The sequence below is a fragment of the Tasmannia lanceolata genome, unplaced genomic scaffold, assembly GCF_043159265.1.
Source record: "Tasmannia lanceolata isolate RefF3 unplaced genomic scaffold, GAP_Taslan_0.1 ptg000005l, whole genome shotgun sequence".
Classification (NCBI taxonomy): Eukaryota; Viridiplantae; Streptophyta; class Magnoliopsida; order Canellales; family Winteraceae; genus Tasmannia; species Tasmannia lanceolata.
Genome location: NW_027518682.1, coordinates 12,550,614 through 12,574,646, shown reverse-complemented (window position 1 = coordinate 12,574,646; position 24,033 = coordinate 12,550,614). Strand labels below are relative to the sequence as shown.

The following is a 24,033-nucleotide window of genomic DNA, read 5'->3' as shown; positions in this document are numbered from 1 at the left end:
CAAAGTTCGAGCATTACTTGAACTTGATAAATGTGTTGCACTGTTGATTTGGGTACCTTCCGGGTGCAGCGAGAAATCATGTTGTTTGACTCATCCAACATGTTCATTCTATAGGACCTAACATAGGTAGGGTGTCCTTAAGAAATCATCTTCACGTGATCATAGTATCTGTTGATTTGTGGACTTTTAGAATGGACGGCTAGAGAGTGGGTTTCTACAGATCGAGTGGTTATGATGATTGTATGGAGATGATTTGTTAGGAACACCATATTTATGTGAAGTCCTATGGAATGAATGGGTTGGACGAGTCAAACAACATGGAGATGGTGTGTTTATAGTGGCTTGCTCAGGTTGAGCTATAGCTCAGAGACCTCACCCCCAAGTTCTTTAATCTTTTTCGCAATGTCCGATAGATGGCCGATTCAGTTTTAACACTGTCCCATTGGTTCGTATGGCGGGTCCACCATTGCGGGGTCCACAAAAAGTGACGAATGAGCGCAGAGCACTTTTCTCTTAATTTATTTATATTTTGTAGTGGACCCCACGGGGCCCACAAATTGGAGCGTCTTCCTGTCCTCGCCAAAAACCTTCGAAAACCTAAAAGCCTTCGTAAAACCTAAAAACCTCTCTCTCGAGACTTCAGAACTACAGAAGCTCGTCAATGGCGGTTAGGGCAACAGTAAATAGGTTTCCGGTGGATGCCGAAATCCAGGAGGCCGGAGGTCTGCCGTGGGGAATCTCCCTCACGCCATTCTCACCGGCCGACGAGATCGGAAACGCTCCCGTCTCCGGTTCCGAAGGGCATCTCCTCCCTCGGTGCGAGAACTGCTGGGCCTATTTTAACACATACTGCGAGTTAGAACAATGGGCTTGGGGTTGCGCTCTTTGTGGAACCCTAAATGGCCTCTCTTCTCAGGCCATTGCTCGCTATTCTCACCCTCAATCATGCCCCGAGATGTGCTCATCTTTCATAGATCTCGAGCTTCCTGGTATTCAATTGTAGTTCCCTTTTTCGTAGTTCGGATCAGTTAGGGTTTTGTTTTTTTTTCCCGGTCTGTGATCTGATGAAAGTTTTTTTCTGTATAGAGGATGGATCTGCGGAAGAATCGATGCAAGCTCGTCCGGTCTATGTTGCTGCAGTCGATTTGTCATGTAAAATTTTGGATTTTATTTTGTATCACCATCGATTTTTTGTTTATTTTTGTGTTCCGTTTTAGATGATTATTGTTAACTATTTAGGCCCTGTTTTTGGACTCACAATCGGTTCTCAAAATCCAAAACAAACATGTCCTTATAAACTGATAGTTAGAAAACTATATACAGTTTATTTTCATGTCCTCTCTCTCTCTCTATCTATGATACTCATTTGAACTCCTAAATTATTTATACAGCATTAAAAAAATAGATGTATAGTTAGAATTGTGCTGTTTTGATTCAGTGGGTTTTGCAATTTTGTTCCAATTTTGATGACACTGACAGGGGATGTTTGTCTTTTTCTTTTCTTTTTTCATGAGAAATTAAAACTTATAATCATTGTTTTGAAAATCTTACAATTTACGGTTCGATTTACGATTCTTAGGCAAAACGATTTGAATCCCATGATTGAATCTTAATTTGTATGAATCTTACGATTCGATAGTGAATCGTTCGATTCATACGATTTATGCGATTTATCCAAATTAAGTTTTGTATAAAAGAAAATATGTCTTTATTTCAAAAAACCTCATTTCCTTTCTACATTACAAGAAGCCTTTGAAATCCCTCTCATCAGAAGGAAGAAGACAGAGGAGTAGGACTTCGAACGAATCGAACCAGTCGAGCAAAAAGCATTTGTTGAGGCCTGAGGGCATTACTCACATTGAGGTGGGAGTCGAGGTGGGAGACTACCACAATAAGGACAACATTGATTCCAGTCTTTTATGATTGATATTTGTCATTTGATGTTTGAGACTTTGAGAATTGATATGATCTTGTGTCTTTTTTTAAAGATTATTAACCAAGATGCATGGGTTTGGATGAGATCATGAGAATTAGATGATTAGTATGTGTCAAGTTTGTCAGCAAACAATTCATATTAAAATATTGAATGCTAATCATGGTAGTTTCTATTTGAATTAATGAATTTGGATGAAAAATGAATAATTGGCTATTTTTATTCTTTAATTTATTTATAATTTTTTATTATACATATTTTTTATATTTTGAATGAATCTTACGATTTACTATACGATTTACAATCCGTTACGATTCGACCCCGATTACGATTTACGATTCGATTACGATTTTCAAAACATTGCTTATAGTTCAAAATGCTTAGCAAGTAAGACTCTGAGAAGAAAATTTGTGATTTTGGGTGCTTTAAGTACTTGATTGAGTTAGAACTTAGAAGGTTCTTGTCAGTCTCCGAGGGACATCAAAGACTTGGAATTACATCGAAAGACAGAGCATTTTTCTTCCTCACTACCATCCTGAGAGAAGCAATCAGCTTGGGATGAATGTCATTGTTTCTTTTCCTCTCGCGAGCTTCCTTTCAGAGTCGGCGTGCTTCCTTATTAGCCCTTCTCACATATGGGGGCCTACGCGACTTGCCAACTTCCCTTACTAATACTATACTAATAGGGCGTGATAATATAGCCCCCCCCACCCACCTATTAGCCCTTATTAGTATAGATTCCCTTTGCAACGGATTCTGTCACGAACTGTATTTCCTTTTTCCTATCTGACAGTACCGAAAAGAATACAAAGCAACGGATGGGGGTCGAAGCTTTCGATTACTTCTATCGACTGTTCCTGTTGTTTCTTTCGATGGATCCATCGCACCTTGTGTGGCTCCCTTGCCAACCTCAATGCTACGTCTGATCTTGGTTCAATCCTTGTGTTCTATCAGTGTTAGTAGGAGCCAAGCCTTGCCTTACCCTGCATTCCCTAGGTGTTTGGTCGTTTGAGACCTCTTCTATTCGAATGGGTTTACTTTTTACTTCTATAATGGGAACATGTCCATGAAATTGGTACTCGGATTGGCTTCGTCGAAGCGAAGCTTCTACGATGAGTCGCTTCTACTGCTGCATTCTAGATCTAGGTTTTTGTTCATAATTTAATAGTATCTATTTTTTGAATGGCATAATTTCATAATATCTTTGTGTTATTCTTGTGATATTGACAGGGCATGTTTGTTTTTGTCTCTGCTCTTAATCACTTCACATAAACTGAAAGAAATTATCAATGTATTGGAAGCTGGAACAGCCATCACTTCGTAGTTACACTCCTTTTATGTCTGTGAAGTTCTTTATTGTTAATTATCAAATATATGCCAAGAACAATCTTCTTTAGGGACTGACGACCAGTGACTGCATCAATGCTTTTATAGCGGCTATGAATCTGAAGTAATGTTACAATGTTATTAGATGTCTTTTGTACCGTTATTTTCAAATATTTTTCTAGCTGCACAGCTTTTCTTTTTTCTTCTTTCATCAATTTGTATGACTGAATTGTATGCTCTATATAATCTAAATGCTTTCATACGTTCTTTGGTAAGTCCATAGACTGATGACTGATTTTCTGAAACCTCTTGAAATGCACTGCAGCTTCTGAGGAGTTCTTGGAGCTTATCAAAAGTTCACTTCTAGCTGCTTTAGAAGGTAAGCAATTTCTAAGCCACGATCATTTATGGCTCTCATACCATGACTTGTGTTCTCAGTAGCTCGATCTTCTCTCTTTTTGGTTTTGGCAGCTCTTGGACCGGGATCTTTGTTTGGGCTAGTTACATTCAGCCATAAGATAGGGTTGTATGATGTCCAAGGTCCTATACCGGTTGTAAAGAACTTCTTCATACCCCCGGAATCAGATGACCCGTTACCCGTTGAGCTTGAAGATGCCATGCCATTGCTTTCTTTCTTGGCTCCTGTATGTTAGTGACTGTTATCACTCAGTCAATCCTGCTTTCAAAATGATGCTGAAAATTTCCATTTACAGCTATATCAGTGATGTGGTTATGGGAAAACAACTCAATTCAGCCATGCAAAATGCATTTATATTAGCATTCTTATAGTCTATGAATTCTGAAACAGGTGGAAACTTGCAAAGATCGCATTGGAGCAGCCCTTGAAACGCTGAAGCCAACGACATCCTGGGAAAGAAGCACGGCTGCAGGGCAAGGAATGGATGGCGTGTTACTGGGTGGGCGGGGTTTTGGTGCAGCGATGGAAGCCCTTTTTAAATACCTTGGATCAGAATACGGAAATACATTTGCATTGGGTATGGTATAGTTCAAAGCATTTCTCACAGTATCTTTGTGAAAGTCTGACATAATTAGAGCCATGGTTTTAAATTTCGGCTGGAATTTCGGATTTCGGTTGGGACCGAAACTGAAATCACCAAAATCCGAAATTTTGGCCAAAGTCCCAAATTTCGGGGAAATTTTGGCCAAAATTTTGGGGAAATGTGATTGTTTAAGTGTTTTTCCAGCATTATTGAAATTTGGTTTTTTACCGAATTTCGGCCGAAATAAACAGAAACTGAAATTTAAATCCTTGATTAGAGCACATGCTTAAAAGATTACTTTGTTGTGTTATTCATTATTTTCCTTGAACATGTACCCTAAACAATTTTGTATTCAAGTGAAATGATTGTTGTGGTTGAAAACAAATGCAGCTAGGGTTTTCGCCTTCCTTTCTGGTCCTCCGGATTATGGAGCTGGACAATTAGATACAAGACGGTATGGTGAGCAATATGCTAGCAAGGGAGAGGATGCGGACCTTGCATTGCTTCCTGAGCAGACACCATTTTACAAACAGCTGGTAATGTTGGTTCCAAGACTGGCTAAAGATTTTAGGAATTACTTGATTAGGAAATATAAACACTGACCGACGTTTCACAGGCTACTGTGGCTGTTCAATCAGGTGTTTGTGTGGACATATTTGCTGTCACCAACGAGTATACAGACTTGGCATCTCTAAAGTTTCTGAGCATTGAGAGTGGTGGCTCATTGTTTCTGTATTCAAGTACTGATGATTCAACCCTTCCTCAGGACATGTAAGTTTCAATCTATGTCACAAATATCTCCGATAATTTCAAAATATCGAGTTTTTAAAGGTGCATTTTGATAAAACGACAAAATCCTGAAATAATCCCGAGATTTTAATATTTAAAAAAAATAAAATAAAATCCTGAGATTATAAAAATAGCGATATTTTCATTTTTATCACAAAATATCGCGATAATATCACGATATTATCCTGATATTTTCACGATATTTTTTTCTTAAATTTTATATATTTTTAAATAATTTTATTTTTATCGTTTTTCCCGATATAAACCTGAAAAAAATAAAAAATTTAATATATCCCGAAATTTTCTCTTGCTGAGAAATTCCCGAGAATGATATTTGTGACATAGGTTTCAATTTTATTTTAATGTTTGCATACTAACTTGTTTTGAGCTAAAAGAGAAATACCACTACTACAAATTGAAAAAAAGGAGTCCACAAGACTATGCCTGGCTTGATAGTGATACTGATTTTGATGTCACGTGCCACTTTTCCTAAAGTCTAGACGAAAGGAAATCTGAAACACCTCCGTAATCTCTTTAGATATATTGAAGGTTTTCAGATAAATAGTCATCAACAATCTTTCAGACATTTATAACGAATGCAAAAAAGGATCTGCATATGCGTAGAGGTATCAGTTGTGGTTTTCAAGGAGCATTGTAAACTTATTGATCCAATGGAATCTTTACTTTTTAGGGCTACATGGTGCTAGCTAGATATTTCTGAGTTTTCTGCCTAGTAGCTGGCTGAGGATTTTATGAGCATATTAAGACCGACAGATCGATGGGAGTAGTCATTGAAGAGTGCCTTGCATTAAATTTTGGTGGTGGTGTTTTTGAAAATCCAAGTGCCAGTGTACTGGAAGTTTGATCAGAGATGATTGAGGTCTGATGAAAGTAGGCTATGCTGGTCCTCTTGGGGATTATGAAATTTTAGAAATCTTGAGACTTTCGGAGGTTTTTCTTTTTTTGGTCCTCTAAGTAAAGAAGGTGAATAGAATGGATGAATTTTTATTAGATGGGCCTGTCATGAAGTCTATCACACTATTGTCCCCATGGCATTAACAAATATTCTATATGACTTGAGATTCTTTGTATCTTCTCTCTGTAATGTTTGTTATTTTCTTTCGTCACATTCAGCTGGAGGCAAAAACCACAGCTGGAGTCATTACATAAAAGATAGAGTAGCAAGGTTTTCTTTGAGCATTTGGAATACTATCCAATTTGTCCAGCTCCATTTCTTGGCGTTGCAAGCTTTGCAATTTTTTGTGTATTTTGCTTCTTGTAATCAATAAAACGTTTCTTACAAAAAAAAAAAAAGGTTCTTTTTAGAAAGATAACTTTATTAAAGGAGACTAAAAGAAACAGAAATGGGAGTTCCGAGGTGTCTTGTTGCAAGAGAAGAGAAGAGAAGCCCCCTAACTAATTCTTGGGAGCAATACTTGATACAGTTAGGGATTCCCTTCCCGTGACACTTTTAAGGCAAGCTTATTCCCAACCTTGCTAGTGGTGCGGGGAATGTGGGAAAAGGATATGGAAGTGTGGTTCCATAAGTCTCCAATATGCAAAATGAATTGGCTAATCACCATTGCCGAAAACACCTACTCGAGGCCCAAACAATGGCCTTCCACCCAATGCTGTCTATCCTGTTCAAAACATTAAGATCTTTTTCATCATATGTTCTAAAGCTCAAGATCCCAAATGGACATTCAACGCCTCTGACACCCTTAGAATGTGGAAAGAAATTGCTTGGGGCAGATGCAGTCCTCTGAAGAAGAATGTGGATGGAACCCTCGTTCCAATTATTTGTGATTTAATTTTGAAGGAAGCTCGAGGCAATCAAGGAGTGTCGCCATTAGGTGAATCCTTCCAAATGATACATGAGATATCATCATTTTGTTCTATGGTTATATTGGGACAATAGATTCTAACTTGGCTGAAGTGACGGCCCTTCTTGAAGGTTTAAAGTTTGTATATGATAATTTGGGAAGGCGGATTTGGGTGGAGGGCGATTCCACCGATGCCATATCATGGGCATGGGCCTAAGAGAAAAGTAACAATCCGCGGTGACTTGGCCAATTGCATCATGCATATCCAAGACATTATATCTAGATTGGATACCAACATTGATGTAATGGTAGTTTCTAAGTTCTAACGTCTTCCCAATGGCATAAGATTGTATCCTTTCTGTTTTCGCTTTCTTCCGTTTTTTTGAATGGTTCTTCCGTTGTCAGATTGTGGTTTGGGACTATTCGTTCCAATTGTTCTTGTTCTTTTAATAATTTTTCCTTCTTTAAAAAGAGTAGGCCACCTTGATGGGAATAGAGTAGGACATGCTAATCACACCAGACTCATCTCTCAGAACTCCACCAGTGATGGCGGGACTAGAATTGCCACAAGAAATGCCATCGAAGTTAAACTTCATTCAGAGAACTGGGCCTGATTTGTCTTTATAGAATAAGGACAATCAATTGTACTAAATAACAATATGTTTTTTAAATGCATTTTCTTCTTCAGTGCCATTCTTTAGTTTTTTTTTATTCATAATTTTTTTATAATTTTATGAAAGATTTTAAGAGGATTCATGTTACAGGTATCGAATGTTGAGTCGTCCATATGCCTTCGGATGTATATTGAGATTGAGGACATCTACTGAGTTTAAACTTGGTAATTCGGTATGTCATCAACCTAGATGGTTTTTAAATTTCACGATTTCCATTTTGTTGTGTAAAATTTCTAACTTTATTATTATTACCTTTTAATTTTGATTTAAACTTGGTCATTTGGTATGTCATCAACCTAGATGGTGTTTAATTTTACCTTTTTAATTTTGATTTATTTTGCAGTATGGTCATTTCTTCCCAGATCCTCAGTATGAAAATGTTCAGCACATCATTTGTTGTGATGCTTATGCGACGTATGCTTATGATTTTGAGTTTGCAAATACTGTTGGATTTTCCAGGTATAGTTATTCTATATGCAGAGAAATATATGGGCATGATCAGATGCTACATTGTTGATCAATTTCTGCTTTATTTGTGTACATTAATAATTGTATTATACACTTTCTGTTTTATTGTTGATGTAGCCTAGGAGGGAGTTATTTAGATTGACAAGAGCCTAATCTGTGTTTTATTTCTTGACTTCTTACGGTTACTAGAATGATTAATTTAAAATCATAGTGGAGTAAATAATGTAAATTCACAGTTGAGTCCAATAATGGGACTGTTAGGCATGAAAGCAATTTTCAAAGCATAGGCATGTGATTTTTCATACAAAACTGTGATAAATTTTTATTTGGGTTCATTTGATAAAAGACCCTAGGGAAGTATGATTAGCCATCTTTATTTATTTTTGAATGGTAAGGATCAATTCATTAAAACACAAAGACCGAGGAGGTCTCGAATGGATACATAGAAAGGCCAAATAAATAAGAAAAGTACAGAGGGAAAACAGGCAAAGACGCTAGCAACTATGGAGGGAGAAAGTTGAAGAGCTCCACTCTTTGCCTATGTACCCCCTCTCTGGCAAGCTTATCCGCCTCACCATTAGCCGTCTGCCTTATATGATTGAAAGGTATCGAAGAGGATCCCACGCTGTCCTGAATCTCATCAAATTGAGCTGCGAATCTCCATGGCCATCTTATGACATTGAGAGTGTCACCTTTGACCATGGTTTTAAATTTCGACCGAAATCCGAAATTTCGATTAAATGCCATTATTTTTTTTTTAAAAAGTGTTACAAAATTTTGGCCGAAATTTCGAACTAAATTACGAAATTTCGGAAATTTCGGTCTTCGGTGGGGTCCGAAACGGTTACTGAAACCGAAATTTTAAACCATGCCTTTGACCACCACCCTGTTTATGACTTCACTTTGCAGAAACTTTAACTCCTTGGTGTATGGCTCGAACTTCCACCTCATTTGAGTCTGCCACTCTAATTGGCCCACTAAACACCCAAATGACATCCCCTTTCTCGTTCCTTTATAGCCCACCAATACCTACAGGCCCTGGATTCCCCAAACTGGAACCATCGAAGTTCAATTTGAGGGTCCGCTAGGCGGAGGGGACCAAGCTTGTGCTGCTTTTGGCCTGTTAGACGAGGCAATACTTATATCTCTCCACCCATTCCACAAGTCATAAGCTGATACATATCTGAAATCTTCTAGTGTTTTGACCCATGAAATAAACAAAGCAATCACTTTATTGAATATGTAACAGGCTCCCTTAGAATAACCCTTAAATATTCTTGCATTACTTTCCTTCCACAATGCCCAAATAGTAGCTAAAAAGGAAACATATTTAGATAGACTTTATAGAAGACCCTGAGGAAGTGTGGTTAGCCATCTTTAGCTAGACTATTTCAATGTATAGTAGTAAAATTATGATCTAGGCAATCGTTTGGTTAGATTATAGCATGCCTCTATCTGAATCTGAAAAAGGCAAATCAGTGGTTGCTGATCACTGTCTTTAGAAGGGTAGACTTCTTGTTTTTTTTTTTTTTGAATGGCAGTAGGTATTATTTTAGGAAGAAAAGGGATAGCCCCAAAGTCCGAGATGGTCAATACATAAGGAAACATAAAAAATCAACTCATATAAAACATGGATACAAGGAGAGAAATACAAATTCCGCAAAACCTGGGGGGGGGGGGGGGAATCGAAAAGCTCCAAGCGAAGCCTACTGACTCCTGATCTGGCCAACCTGTCAGCATCACTATTGGTAGACCTCCACACATGCTGAAACCGAAATCTATGCCTCCCAATGTGCTCCTGGATTTCTTCTATTGCATCTGCAATTCTCCAAGGATATAGAGTACTATTGCTCATCCATCTGATAATGTGGAGTGAATGTCCTTCAACAATGAAATCATTGGGAGTACTAAGATCAATCAATCGAATGCCGTGCAGAATTGCTTGCAACTCCTCTTCGTTTGAAACCTTATATTCGATAGGACTTGAGAAGGCCCACTGTTTATCTCTAAGGACTCCTACTCATGCTGGACCTGAATTCCCTTTGCTTGAACCATCAAAATTAAGTTTGAACTCTCCAGCACTCAGAGGGATCCATGGTGGGCAGGCTTAGAGGGGATCTGCTGGTTGCAACAAATCACACGCCAACATTTCCTTAAGGCATATGAAGAGGTTCCCTTGAAGCATATGAGCATATTCCCAACTCTGATCAACTCCCTTTTACCTTGGCCGTGTTCTTGTTCGAGTCCGCATTTTGTCCTACAAAGTTGGTCAAAACTCATTTGACTCCCGAGTTATGAGCATCACCACATCAACTTGGTATTCAGCCGCATCAAACGAGTGCTCGATCGCATCAAATGAGTACTTGATCGCGCCACATCAAGTCGACTAGGATTTGCTTTGGCCACAATTTGGCACACATCTACATTCTGAAACATTGATGACAACATTGGACTTAGGGATATATTATATCCTTCAGATAGTTCCATCTTGTAACAATTGTAGATAATCCAACGTAGAACGCGATAATTACATATTTTCTTTTGTTAGAGCTTGTTTTAGGTCCCCACCAAACTTCTCTCTCATTGTCGTTGAAAATATACCAATAACCCTGACCTAGCCCCTATGTTGAAGACTTGTGGTCTTCAATGTTGATTAGGCGTCGCTAGGTACTTTTTGCTTGCTTCAACCTTCTTTCACATTCGAGCCTGGTTGTTGTGAATATACTCAACAAAGGACCGACTTGCTCACTATAAATGGCTTGTAGTGGGAGAGGAACCAAGTCTAAAACTTGCTTGGGATTCTTTCATGGAGGAATTCAAATGAAGACTTGCTGGTAGTCTGAATTGTTGAACCATTGTAGGCAAATTCTGCTTGGAAAGTGCCAAGTTTCATTACCTTCCCTCCTATAATTGGCTAATTCCAGTTTTTAACTGAAACTTCTAATACCAACCTGCTTGCTTTTTGTTGCTTTTATGTGAATTGATTTTCTCTTAGTTAATTGCTCATCATCATTGTGATGCAAATTTACCATTTATTTGCTGCCAAGTGAACTACTAATTCTAATTCTCGTATAGTAAATGCTACAAATTCTGATTTTACTCTTTTGCAGACACACAGAACCTCCCGTGCTACAGATTGCATTTCAATATACTGTTGTTGTGCCGCATGAGGAAACTTCAAATTCGGGATCGATTTCTGCAAATAAGTATGTTTAGCCTAACTTGGTCATAATTGTACATATGTTATGAATCTATTATACCATTTCAAAAAAAAAATGTTATGAATCTATTATTTTCTTTGATAAACTTATGCCTTGTACGAAGGATTTTTTTAAAGTTGAACTGTAATATAATTGGTATGCCATCTATTTTGTTGTATCTTGGAAATAAATTTAGTTACATCTGGTGCTTCATTTATTCGTTAGCATCTTGGTATCTGCCATGTACACTCAAACTTTTTCGTCTCTGGTTTATATTGTCTTCATAAAAGCTTTTCAACTCTGGTAGGTAATGGAAGTTACAGCGTACTCCATCTTAGATTAATATGAATGCTCTTCTTTTTTTACTATTTAATCTTTTTTGAGGATATCTTGTGAGGTGACCTATATTACAGGCTTCCTCCAAGCTATTGGATATCAAAGAGATGGATAACTTGTGAGGTGACCTATATTACAGACTTCCTCCAAGCTATTGGGCATCAAAGAGACTTTATAGGTTTATATTACCGCTTGTTACAAAAGTGACCCCAAAGTGAAACACTAATTCATCAGTTGCTCATTTAAATCCTTTTTCAGTGATTGGAGTTACCGTGAATATTATAGATCCAACTATCCTTGGGATATGCTGATACTAGGTTATTGAGCTGCCCAAAAGTGTGTTCGTATCGTGTAGCCTAGGAAAGTGGTCATGAGATAGTTTGATTGGAGGGATCATAGGTTTATATTACCGCTTGCTATAATAGTGATCATAAAGTGAATATTATAGATTCAAAGCATCTGTGACACCATACTCTGGGGCCCAGTTTGAGAACTGAAAATCCTGTCCGTTTGATATATCCTTACATTTAGACATTTGCTGCGTCTTTTTCCTAGTTCCAAACATAGACTTTCCAGTGGGTTCCAAGGACTTTCAAGCCATCCCACCCTCCTTGCTCCTAAATGCAATAATATTTTAATTTCTTACTGAGTTGGGAGAATGTTAACAGCCTCCGCAATGGAACTTGATGCAAAGGAACCAGGAAAGAAGTAGATGAGCAATTTAGGCCTGGTGTTGGCTTGAATCTTCCAAAGATCTTTGCGTAGTTTATGACCATTATAACTCGTGCGATCAAGGAGATGTTTTCTATCACTTTCAAGTCTATGTAGAAACTGAAGAACAAAAGGCAAAACAGATGACAAAGAGGCAATCCTGTCACTCAAGGAAGAAGCATCAACGACAATCTTAAAAGTTAAAATTTTCTCCCTCTTGAGGTGTTTAGTAGTTTTGGCAACTTTTTATTTTGCTCTTTTTCATAATGGTCATCTGTTATTTCGGTCGATGTTATTTATTTATTTATTTGAATGGCATCGGTCAGTGTCATTTATAGTTTCTAAACTCATTCAATCTCTGCAATATCATTCTTCCATTTCTTTGATTTCCATGGATTGTTTTCAACAATATTCATTAGTGCTCTGTTTGGTTGCCTTTTGTTGAGAAAAATAGCAGGGAATGTAATTCTACTGATTCGCTGAAGGGTGTTTGGTAGAGAATTTAGCGAAATTGGGGAGTTTGCCCACCGGGGATGTGAGGCGCTTGTCAGTGACGTGGAACCCTCAAAATTCGTTTGATGAATTTCTCCAAATCGAAGAAAAAGGGGAGAGATTCTCGGGCAAATCTTATCTTTTGAGTTTTATTAGGAAATGGCAAATCTTGGCCAAACCAAACAACGTCTTTTAGATTTGCTCTCAATCTCCCCGTTGACTGATTTCCTTTTGATTTGCTTTTAATCTCCCTTTGATTTCTTCTTCTCCAAATCCTCCCAACATCTACCAGCATCCAAACACAACATAGGGGTGTTGCAAATCCTAATTAGGTTTGGCCCCAGGTTGATGCTGAGATTTCATGTGCCAAGTCTTTTAATCCTTAAAAAGTAACAACTAGCGCGTGTAGTTTTAAAAATTGTTAACTTACCAACTTCTCCAATAGCTTAAGCTGTTAGAGAAAGGCGTTATTTATCTTTTATACTTTAACACTCCCCCGCACGTGTGGCCCACTTGGCAAACACGTGGCACATGTAGTCCCACTTTGGGCCGACCATCGCATGTGGATTTTTGCTATCCGGGAGGTTTGAACTCGAGACCTTTAGCTCTGATACCATGTTAACTTACCAACTTCTCCAATAGCTTAAGCTGTTAGAGAAAGGCGTTATTTATCTTTTATACTTTTAACAAAAATATTACATCGAATGCCTCTCTCTCTCTCTCTCTCTCTCTCTCTCTCTCTCTTAAACTTAAAATCCCATTGGATTTCATGTCTTGGTCAAATCACTCATGGTTTTAGTCAAGTTACCAAGTTGACCGTCATTATTGAGACTCGACTAAGACCATTGTCTTACTTTTGACTGCTTGAAATTCAATCAAGTTGAATCCACTTCATTGTTTCAAATGATTAGACACAGCCTTCGCATTTTTGGGTCGATTGATGGAATGATTCTACTGAAGTAAAATCTATGGCACTGATCATCGGGCTGAGACTTCGCTCGTGAGTTGCAAGGAAACCTTAAAGTGGAATGGGATTCTAAGAATGTGATAAAAGAATCTGCCACCTGCTCCTGTTCTCTCCAAGCATAGGGAACCCCAGACCTGAAGGAGTTGGAGGCCTTCTCAGAGACGAGAATGATGCGATGAAGTGGGCCTTCTCTGGTCCTATAGGGAGAACAGATTCAAATTAAGTGGACATTAGAGCGATTCTCCAAGAGATCAGGATAATTGACAGGAACCTCCTTGATTGTACGAGGGTAGAGGGAGATTCCCTCAATGTCATCTTGAGATAGTTTGATCAGAGCGATAGGATTTGATCCTAGAGAAAGTCATCTTAAATTTGAAAGAAGTGTAATGTGGATAAACTGGCCTCTAGAAGGTTATTGTTAAAGTTTCATCATAGTAACATGTATAAAATTCCACATTTCAAAAAAAAAAAAAATGAATATATTACCATATTGTTTAAATAATTATATATTTCTATGTTTGGAGAGGTATCAGGCAACTCTATTGCAGATACGCATTTGTTCTAGTTTGCATTATTATTTTTGAGTTTTTTTTTTTTTTTTTGAATGGTATTATTTTTGGGATAAACTGGCTTCTAGAAGGTTATTGTTATAGTTTCATCATAGTAACATGTATAAAATTCCACATTCCAAAAAAAAAAAAAAAACATGTATATATTTCCATATGTTTAAATAATTATATATTTCTATGTTTGGAGAGGTATCTGGCAACTCTATTGCGGATATGCATTTGTTGTAGTTTGCATTATTATTTTTGAATTTTTTTTTTTGAATGGTATTATTTTTAGTTTCTCTTAGGCAAGAGGTTTCAGGCCGTCCTGCTTTGATTGTGATAATTAGCCCTTAATAACCTTTTTTCTGTTGCTCGACGGTGACAATTTTATGGTATAGTTTTCAAGGGCCCTGGGTGTATCTGGCTTCGTTGGTTGATATCTTTTTGTGTTGGTCAAAATGGTTGTTTGGAGAAAAAGAACCAATTATATGGAAATTTTTTCCATATGCGGTATTTTGCAGTACTGGAACCATGAATAAAAGAATTTTCTGAGATAAATCATCTCTACATGGAAATAACAATAGACATCAAGCTCTCTGTCGTTTTTGGGGCCTAGTGCTTACTCTTAATCGATGGTGGCTAGGTGGAGTGGCGGAGCCCTCCTCTCTTGGGAGTTTTTAACAGAGGAGCCCCTTCCATGTAAATGGTAATATACATAAAGCTCTTCTGGGCCCGTTTCACTCGGAGTTGATGGTGGCCATAGTTGTGAAATTCGTTTTGTTTTGTCTGAAACAAACGAAACATCTCGTACCTTTTGGAAAACTGGTACACAAGACGAGACCCGTCCAGGTTTACCATTCTCAAAAAAAGGAAAAAAGAAAAAAAGAAAAGAATGGACCCGTCCAAAAAATTGTTACGTACCAGTCCATTTCGTTCCAGATGACATCGGACGTAACACCATGTTTCATCTGAAATCACATATTCTTTTGAAATTTACAGAAAGCCCTCATGCCTAACTTTTTGTTTTTACCATTTTGACTTTATTTCTTACCCGCTTTTGACTGTTTATAGATATTTGAAGCAAGGATTGAAATTTCAGTTTCGGCCTCAACCGAAATTGAAATTGAAATTCGAAATTTCGGCTGAAATGGCCAAATTTCGGCAAAATTTAAGCCGAAATCCGAAATTTAAAACCTTGATTAGAAGTGTAATTTGCATCCTTTTACCTCCAACAAATGAGGGCTGTTTAAACCTATCAAATCCCCATTTTCTTCTCGTATTCAACACATCTATCTTTCTCAAATCCTTATATTCATCTATTTTCCATATATTTGATTTATTTGCAATTTTTCTGTTCTACTTCCAATGGCGGTTTTCTAATTCCAAAGGGCTCAATATATCTGAGAGACATCCGTGGGGATTTGAGATGTATGATTGGGTGAAGGCTTCTCCTATGATCTTCAACCATGTGTGCCGCTCAGTAAATTCGGTAGCGGATGGTTTAGCTCGGGAGGGTGTTTCAAAGGAATCTTTGGCCTTATTTGACGTTCTCCCTCCTTGATTGCCCCTATTTTATTTTTTGTATCTCATTTCTCAAGAATGAATCTCACTTTAAGTTTAAACTTTAAAGTTAAACTCTTTAGAAATTATTAAATTTGTAATAGGGATTTATGAAGAAAGCCATTAACTACAGACAACACCATCAGCCTAGACAACCTTGATGTCTTGATGGGTTGGTTAGAAGGGGATGATACCTGCTATTTTCACCACAGTGGATTTAGATTGGCGACAAGTGGAAGAACCTACTGATGTTGCTATTGGGGATGACAAAGATTAGGATGTCAATCTGATGATTATATACATGGAGCTATTGGCTGTGTTGACGAGGGTACCATTCTGTTGCATCTGATGATCTGACCTATGAGAACTCTTTGGAGACGGTTTATGTTTGAGAGATGTTCTTTGTGAGAAATTTGAATAATATTTATAATTAGTAATTGGCATTTTATATGATTAAAGTTTCTTAGTTCGATTGATGCATTGCAACAAATTTGATGTTTTAAGGAATAAAATAGTCTTTTTGTTAAATTTAGCTGGTAAAAATGGTTTCTTATATTTTTCTAACAAATTTGCATTTTTTTTTAGTTTTTCAAAATTTAATATTAAAACAAAATTCTCTGTTATAGCGCTTTTTCTGAAATGAAAAACCGAAACGGACGCAACACCAAAATGTCCCGTCCTTCTGACCAAATTGAAATGCCGAACAAAATGAAATCGACAACTCTGGTGGTGGTTGGGTGAAGAATTGAACCCTCCTCTCCTAAAATGTTTAACCTTAATATTGAATGTAGCTCTTACAGCAACTGATGCCTAGCTAGAGTTCATGGTTTTCCTCTCTCTCTCTCTCTCTCTGTATGTGTGTTTTTTTTTTTTTTTTTAATTTAAGGGAATTGTGTGTGTGTGGGGGGGGGGGGGGGGGGGGTTGGCTGAAAATATTCAAATGAGCTGAAAGCTTTTGCTCTTCTTATTGGGCTTTGGTCTGCGAAGTTCAAGTACATGGCATCTCACATCAACAATGAAATCCTCTTCTTATCTATAGGAGTTTTTTCATGTTCCTAGAGAAGCTAATGAAGTGGCTGATGTGTTAGCTAAAGGTGTAAATAGGGATATTATTAGCATGGAGCCATATTATTAGCATGGAGCCTTATCTTCCCCTGTTGTAATGATGTTCATTTCTTTAATATATTATTATATTTCTGTTATGGACCAAGTTGGTATTAGCTAAACGTGTAAATAGCGATGCAATTAGTGTGGAGCAATATCTTCCCCTGTTGTAATGCTGTTCATTTCTTTAATATATTTCTATTAAGGCCCAGAAAATAAAATTCCATCTCCACAGTTTTCAAAATGCTATTTGTTTTTGGAGAAATGATATATTTTTTTGAATGGCAGAAATGATAGCATTACAACCATGTTTTGATATTTTCACTAACACATCTTGTCTTTTAGTATTTAAAGAGCTGTCAAAAGATTATTACAGTTCCCTAAGAGCTCTCAAAAGGCAATTTAAAAAGAAAAGACAAGCTGGGTCTGTGCAATGATTAAGACATGGTTGTGGTGATATCATTTCCCTTATTTTTTCATGCATTGCACTCTGTTTTTCCTCAAATCTCTAAGATCTTTTGCATTCTCCTACTCATATTTTTTTCTGCACACTCCTAGTGTGTTTCCCTCAGTTTTTTTAACTGTGCGTCATTGCGTTTTTTTTTTCAAATGAAATTATCATTTCTTCAAATTTGCTCTATTGAATGTAAGATCTCCTGCACATCTTTTCCCACTTCCGGCCTTAGTGAACTTTCATAGTATGTGTCAGTTTTCAATTGATCATTCAAGCATGCTAACTATGGTTTAAATCATGGTCTCAGACTGCTAAATATTGTGGTCCAACTTTTATGGCTTAGTATGATATAATGTATGTTATGCAGATTCAGGCATTCTCTCAAGCGGCGACTTAGGATACGGACTTTGCAATATGGAACTGCTGGAAACATCAATGAACTCTATGACGGTGTTGATTCTGAAGTTATTTTGTCCATCCTTGTTCACAAGGTTATTTCAACGACTTTTGCTTAATTTATTATGTGATAAAACTTTATTTTATAATCATTCTAAATATATAGGGGACTGATAGCCAAACTATTATATTTTGATAATGGCACTATATAGGGGACTGATACCCAAACTACTATATTTTGATAATGGCACTACTTATAGTTGTCAACCTGTGACTTGACTCATGACTCGATTTCTTAATTTTATGACCCGTGAATCGACTCAACTCGTGACTCGTAAGAGTTTTTGACAAGAACAGAAATTAGTTGAAAAAATATAATTATATATCAAAAGATGAAGCATGTAAAAAAAAATATAACCAAATAGCACATAGATAAAGCACTAAGCCAAAAATATAAATAACTACATGCTTATAACTTGCATGCATACAAATAATTTAGTTCTAAGTTCCAACTTCCAAGTTTTCAACCATCAAAACAAGAAAGCCCATGCCCAACGACTCTCGTAAGAGTCTTATTTTTTCGAGTCGACTCCCAACGACTTGGATGGGTCTTCAACAGAGGCGAGTCACCCATGCGACTTGCCTTGAAAGCCTAACAACTTGACTCGACTCAGGAGTTGACTCATACGAGTCATAAGGGTTTGACAACTATGGGCCTAGGTAAATGGTACTTTTGGCAGATTTTGGAAGAGGGCGTCGATATAAATTTTTTCATCTATGAATAATTGGTCGATTCTTCTAATGTGGTCACTTGGGTTTCCAGATGGAACCGGGTTGGGCATTAACTATATATCTTTGAGATTCTTGATTTAAGAAGAGATCTAAATCGTCTTTACAAGCATATCCCCGGTAGTGTTTTTGATATAGTGGATTCCTTTGATATCTCCTATTATAAGCCAATGGAGAACCCCGATGACAGTTATTCAGTCAGGTCTGCATAGGCAACTGGTGGGAAGAGTAATTATTGTGACTGATTATTTGAAAAAAGTAAAGGTTAGCTGTTATCCAATGGAGTTAAGTAAATAATTGATAGTTATCCAGTTATTCCAATATGGTGCTTAGTACTAAACCTATGCTAGAGCCTTTTATGCTGTTGTGGCAACCCTCTTTTCTCCATGGTCAGTGATTAGTAGCCTTAATTTGATATATTTATGAGCACATCTCATTACACTATCTTTGATCGTAGTTGCCTGTCCTTGTGGTTATTTAAACCAACAGTCTCTCCATATTTCTGCTTGTATATTCCCTACTCAAAGTCTGCATAAATTTATCTTACTGCATATACTGAAGAATAAAGAAACTATTTCAAGTCGTCAAGGGGTTCTCTTGGGTCAATTTTATCCATCGCGATTGATTACCAAATACCACTGACATGGGGCTATATAGTTGGGATATCTGAACTATTCATATAGTGGGCCCCCAAAGATGATCCGTGATACAAAAACCACACAGATTAGATGATCCTACCCATCTGCTTAATGGACTTCTACTTATTGAATGCTGACCTTTGACCATTTCTGTTTCTAACAATCCATTTAAAGGTCATCAATCAGACAGACAGGATGATCAGATAAGTGTAATGATTGTACTGACCTCATCCATGGCAAGGCCCACTTATAAGGACAGTCTGGATCACTTGCCATACGACCATATGTTTTTTTTTGAAGAGAGAGGGAGGAGGGGTAATCTCCATTGGTTTAATCGATATTGACCTGGACTGTTTTTTTGTTCAGTGGTTGCTATTTTTTTTATTATTAAATCTCGTTTCTCTACCAAACTTGTTTTTTACCAGTAATATTTTCAAATGTTGGATTTATTGTATTTTCTTAGTAGTATTAATTTGTGAAAATGTGTTTTGATAGCCATTGGAGAAAATATAATGTATGCAAACCTGATGGGATCATGCAAATATTTGTTGAGGCATCTTAAAACAACAGAAAAATTTGAAGATATCTCATTCATGTTCAATGATTTTCCTTTCTATTTTTTTCCCAACTGTTTGTTAGTTATTTGCTGATTTTCCTTTAGATGTCACTCTTCAGGTTATTTTAGCTTCTTTGGAACAAGGAGTGAGGGAAGGCAGGATGTTACTCCATGATTGGCTAGTTATTCTCACAGCCCAGTATAATGAAGCCTATAAACTCATTCACTATGAAAATGGAAGTTCAATTTCTCGTGTTGATGTGGCCTTCTCCCAATGTCCACAGTTGCAGCCTTTACCTCGTCTTGTATTTGCTTTGCTCAGAAATCCTCTTCTCCGCTTTCATGAAGAAGGTGTTCATCCTGATTATCGTATATACTTGCAATGCCTTTTCAGGTATTTGATACTCTTCTTTTTTCTTTTCTTTTTTGTATTTTTGTTTTTGAATGGTGGTATTTGATACTCATCTCAGCACTGCAGTACCCTTTTACATGCTAATGTTCATCTCGTATATCATGAGTTGGTGTCATTGGATGAATAAGATTGTCAATTAAAGCAAATAATCGACTTTGTGGATGTTTCATTTTAGTGAGTGTTGACACCCATAAATTTTGGCATGTTGCACCCTGTCAGTTTATTTTATTTGATTGACTTCTACTCTTTTACCAGCCATGTACATTTTTAAATATGGATTTAGATCTATTCACATCAGCTCCTTAACCTGTTTTGTTACTTTACATTAGATTTTATACTGAGGAGGGATTTAGTACCAGAGAGGACACCCAAATTGTGGCCTGCTCATCACCAACATACACATGGCACTCTGGGCCATTTATTTGCACAGTCCTTCCACTGATCCTTCTACGTGGGCTGTAATGCAAAAAATTGCACCAATCATAAGATACCAATTATTTGATTGGGTAGCTGTCCACCTTCCATAGGAAAAAAGTTGGTGTGGAAGGTGGACAGCTAAAACTGAATTTTCCTTTTCCTTTATTGTTTCAACTCTATTCACAGTGAGGAAAGACTTGATGGCTTGGTACATAACATAGAACATGACCTTGGATAGGAGAGAATGGAAGAAAATGATTCATGTAGACGAACCTAGCTAGTGTCAAGATTAGACTTAGTCAATTGGAGCCGGGTAGATCCTTTCACCTTCTTCATGAAAATTTTCTATAGGATTCATTAGCTGACTCCATTTGGTTTGGGACAAAGGCTTAGTTGAGTTGAGTTTTATTGTTTCGACTCTATTCACAGAAGCATTGGACACTTGGGAATTGGCAGGCAACAATTTGGGCTACCCACGTTGGACTTGTTTGTTTTCCCCCTGCTGATTTCATTTTCATATGCAATAATAAGTGGTTCTCTGTGACCTCAAGGTTTACTATGTTCATCTACTCTCGTAACTCTCTTTTAACTTATTTCTTGAGAGGTCAATTGGATAAGCTAACCCAACAGCTAGAGAGGGTATTGTTAGCCAGGAGTGAGCTGTTGTGTCAAGCTCTGCTCCTTGTAATGTTTGTTTCTTTTGGTATTTTCTTTTTCAGTGCAAGTTTCACTTGCCTAAAAAGAAAAAAAAAGAATACAAAGGAAATACAACCACATTGCTGACCTTTTTCTACTTTCTACCAGATACTTGTGGAAGACTTTATTTTTCACATGGTTTTTTTTTTTCATATGGAATTTTCATCCATTGGGGTTACAAAGCTTTTGATGTAGGTTAGAAGATCAGCTAATAGTGAAGCGGATAGGTTTGCAAGGGATGGTGTTAGGAAATCGGGATCTGAGTGGTTTGATTTTCTCCCGCCGTGACCAGATTAGATATTCTATTGATTGCATTTTTATTTTTATTTTTTGAACGGTTTGATTGTATATTTTTCTTTTTCTTTGTATCTTATGGTCGACCACCTCAGTCTTCCATTCTTTTTATATGAAATTTGCAACCATTCAAAAAAAAAAAAAGCTTTTGATGTAGGTTACATCTGTACAATTTTATTTATTCAATGTTTTGTGCAGTGCACTGGAGCCAAGTTACCTTCACCGTGCCATATATCCTGTACTGACATCATATACTACCCCTGACAAACAAGCATATCCACGCCACTCGCTGAGCCGTGCTGCTCTGATAACCAGTGGAAGTCCAATATTCTTTCTGGATGCATTCACGATCCTCATTGTGTATTATTCTTCAACGGCCGATCCTTCTCTTCCATTTCCGCCTCCACATGATTGTAAGTAGTCCTCTGCATCCTTTAGTTTGCTTCAGTCATGTATTAGGGGTTGTAATTTTTCTTCTTGTAAATAGTCTTTGTTATATCTTTAAAAAAAAAGTGAATTCTTAATAACTGTTTTTTTTTTTTCGTTTTGTTTGTTGCCTGCATGCTAGCATAATCAAGAGTCGGATTGAGTTAAAGGGTTGCTCTGTTTTTCTTACCACAAAATTGAAGTTGAAAAAAAATAAAATGAGAGCACATAAGGTTTATAATCTTGAAGTGGTTTGATCTGAGTAGTTGTCTATGTTCTGGTTCAAGTATAGCTTGTGTTTTCAGTTTTTCAACCTGACTTAAGAGAGAGCTATGTTGTTTTATTCCACATTTTCTGCTGTGCCCTAAGACAAAATTTTCTGCGTCAGGCCTATTGCGGACAGCCATTAACAAACTAAAGCAAGAGAGAAGTATCACTCCAAAGCTAATATTTATTCGTGGAGGGAAGGACGATTCCACAGCTTTTGAGAACTATCTCATTGAAGAGCAGGATGTTGATGGAACTGCACTCTCAAATACGATGGGTTTTGTTTCCTTCCTTGAAGAGATCACTCAGCATGTGTTGGAGTACATCAAATGAAGCAGTGTAACTCCAAACAAAAAAAAGAAAAGAAACGCAAATCAGTTTGAGGCCCGACATAATAGTACCTACATCATAGTTCTAGTGAATCAGCCACCTACCTTTTACTTCTCATTTGCCAATTCTGAAGAAAGGCTAGCCACTTACAATAATGGTTTCCCCAATGTCATGGGGAGATACCTTCAAACCCCTAAACACTGCCCCTTAAGACTTACAACCATTTTTTTTTTCCATTTTAGGGTTTCAGAGAACTGAGTTGGATATTGTGATTGGCCAAAAAGCTTGAGGTTTTTAAGCAGCAACTGCTTTGGGTTTGGTTTAAATCTGAGCACTGTACACATTGGGTTACATAAGCTGAGATGGGCAGTGTGTTGAGAGTTCTGGACTGGGTTCTTTGATGCAGCCTCTTTACTAAAATTTAACTTGGGTATTACAGATCTCGCAGATTACAATAGCAGTTGAATGTAGTTTGCTGGATGTTTTATAGTTGTATGATTGATGAATGGTTCAGATTGATGGGCATGCGAACTAATTTTGAAAGTGATGGTGTAGAATCTCAAATTGTGTAACCTTTTTTTCTTTCTTTCTTTAGATACAACTGTATTACGCCTCAGCAATTGAGCCAGGGACACTGGTTGCAGGTTATTCTTCATGTTTTCTCCCATACGCCACACAGTTTCAAACATGTTAACCCTTTCACTCGGCAGCTCCCTCCGTTCTGATGTTGGGTCCCATAGCTTGTCATTTGTGTTACATATTTGCGGCAGCATGTTAGGATGTTGATATGTTTGAGACCAGACCAATGCATATATATATGCTGAGATCTTCTAATAGATGGAGCAATGAGGCAGTGACATCTACCTTAAGGTCATGTCTGGCAGCCAGGATTATTTTTTCATTATAAATTAGCGCCAGCGGGTGGGAAAAGGAGAGAGGTGTGAGACGATTGATCGATGAGGGTGTGGAAAGTAGCTAAAAATCAGGAAAAAATCAATCAGATTTTGAGTAGAGTTTTTCCCATGATAAATTACCCCTCACACTCACACCACATGAAGACACCAATTTATCATTAAAAAAAAAAAATCTTGGTAGCCAAGCATGCCCTTATATTTTATTTTATTCACAGAAAGATTTAGAAACACATATATGAGATTTATGCTCATTTATTTGGGATAAAATAAAGGTGTATATATATATATTCTATTAAAATCAATTTTGATAAGAATTAAATGTGATATAAGTATAAGAAAATTATGTTTAATTTACTATAAATTTTTGCTATTCAATAATAATTTATTATAAATATTTGCTATTTAAAATTAATTTACTACAAAATTTCCCATCATGGATATGAGCATGTTGTTACTTTTGATAAAGTTTGACTTAGGTATTACCGATCTAATAGATTACAATAGATCAT

General features: G+C 37.1%; 1 protein-coding gene across 1 annotated transcript; it reads left to right on the top strand.

Moving 5' to 3' along the window:
* Positions 1–542: 542 nt before the first annotated feature.
* On the top strand, positions 543–23,263 carry LOC143877532 (sec23/sec24 transport family protein). Its single transcript, XM_077379637.1, has 14 exons — positions 543–989; positions 1,087–1,152; positions 3,585–3,638; positions 3,731–3,903; positions 4,068–4,254; positions 4,651–4,796; positions 4,877–5,031; positions 7,637–7,718; positions 7,890–8,005; positions 11,125–11,220; positions 17,757–17,880; positions 19,888–20,162; positions 21,786–22,000; positions 22,402–23,263. The coding sequence occupies exons 1-14, from the start codon at positions 662–664 to the stop codon at positions 22,611–22,613; spliced, it is 2,229 nt and encodes a 742-aa protein (XP_077235752.1). The 5' UTR covers positions 543–661; the 3' UTR covers positions 22,614–23,263.
* Positions 23,264–24,033: the final 770 nt, after the last annotated feature.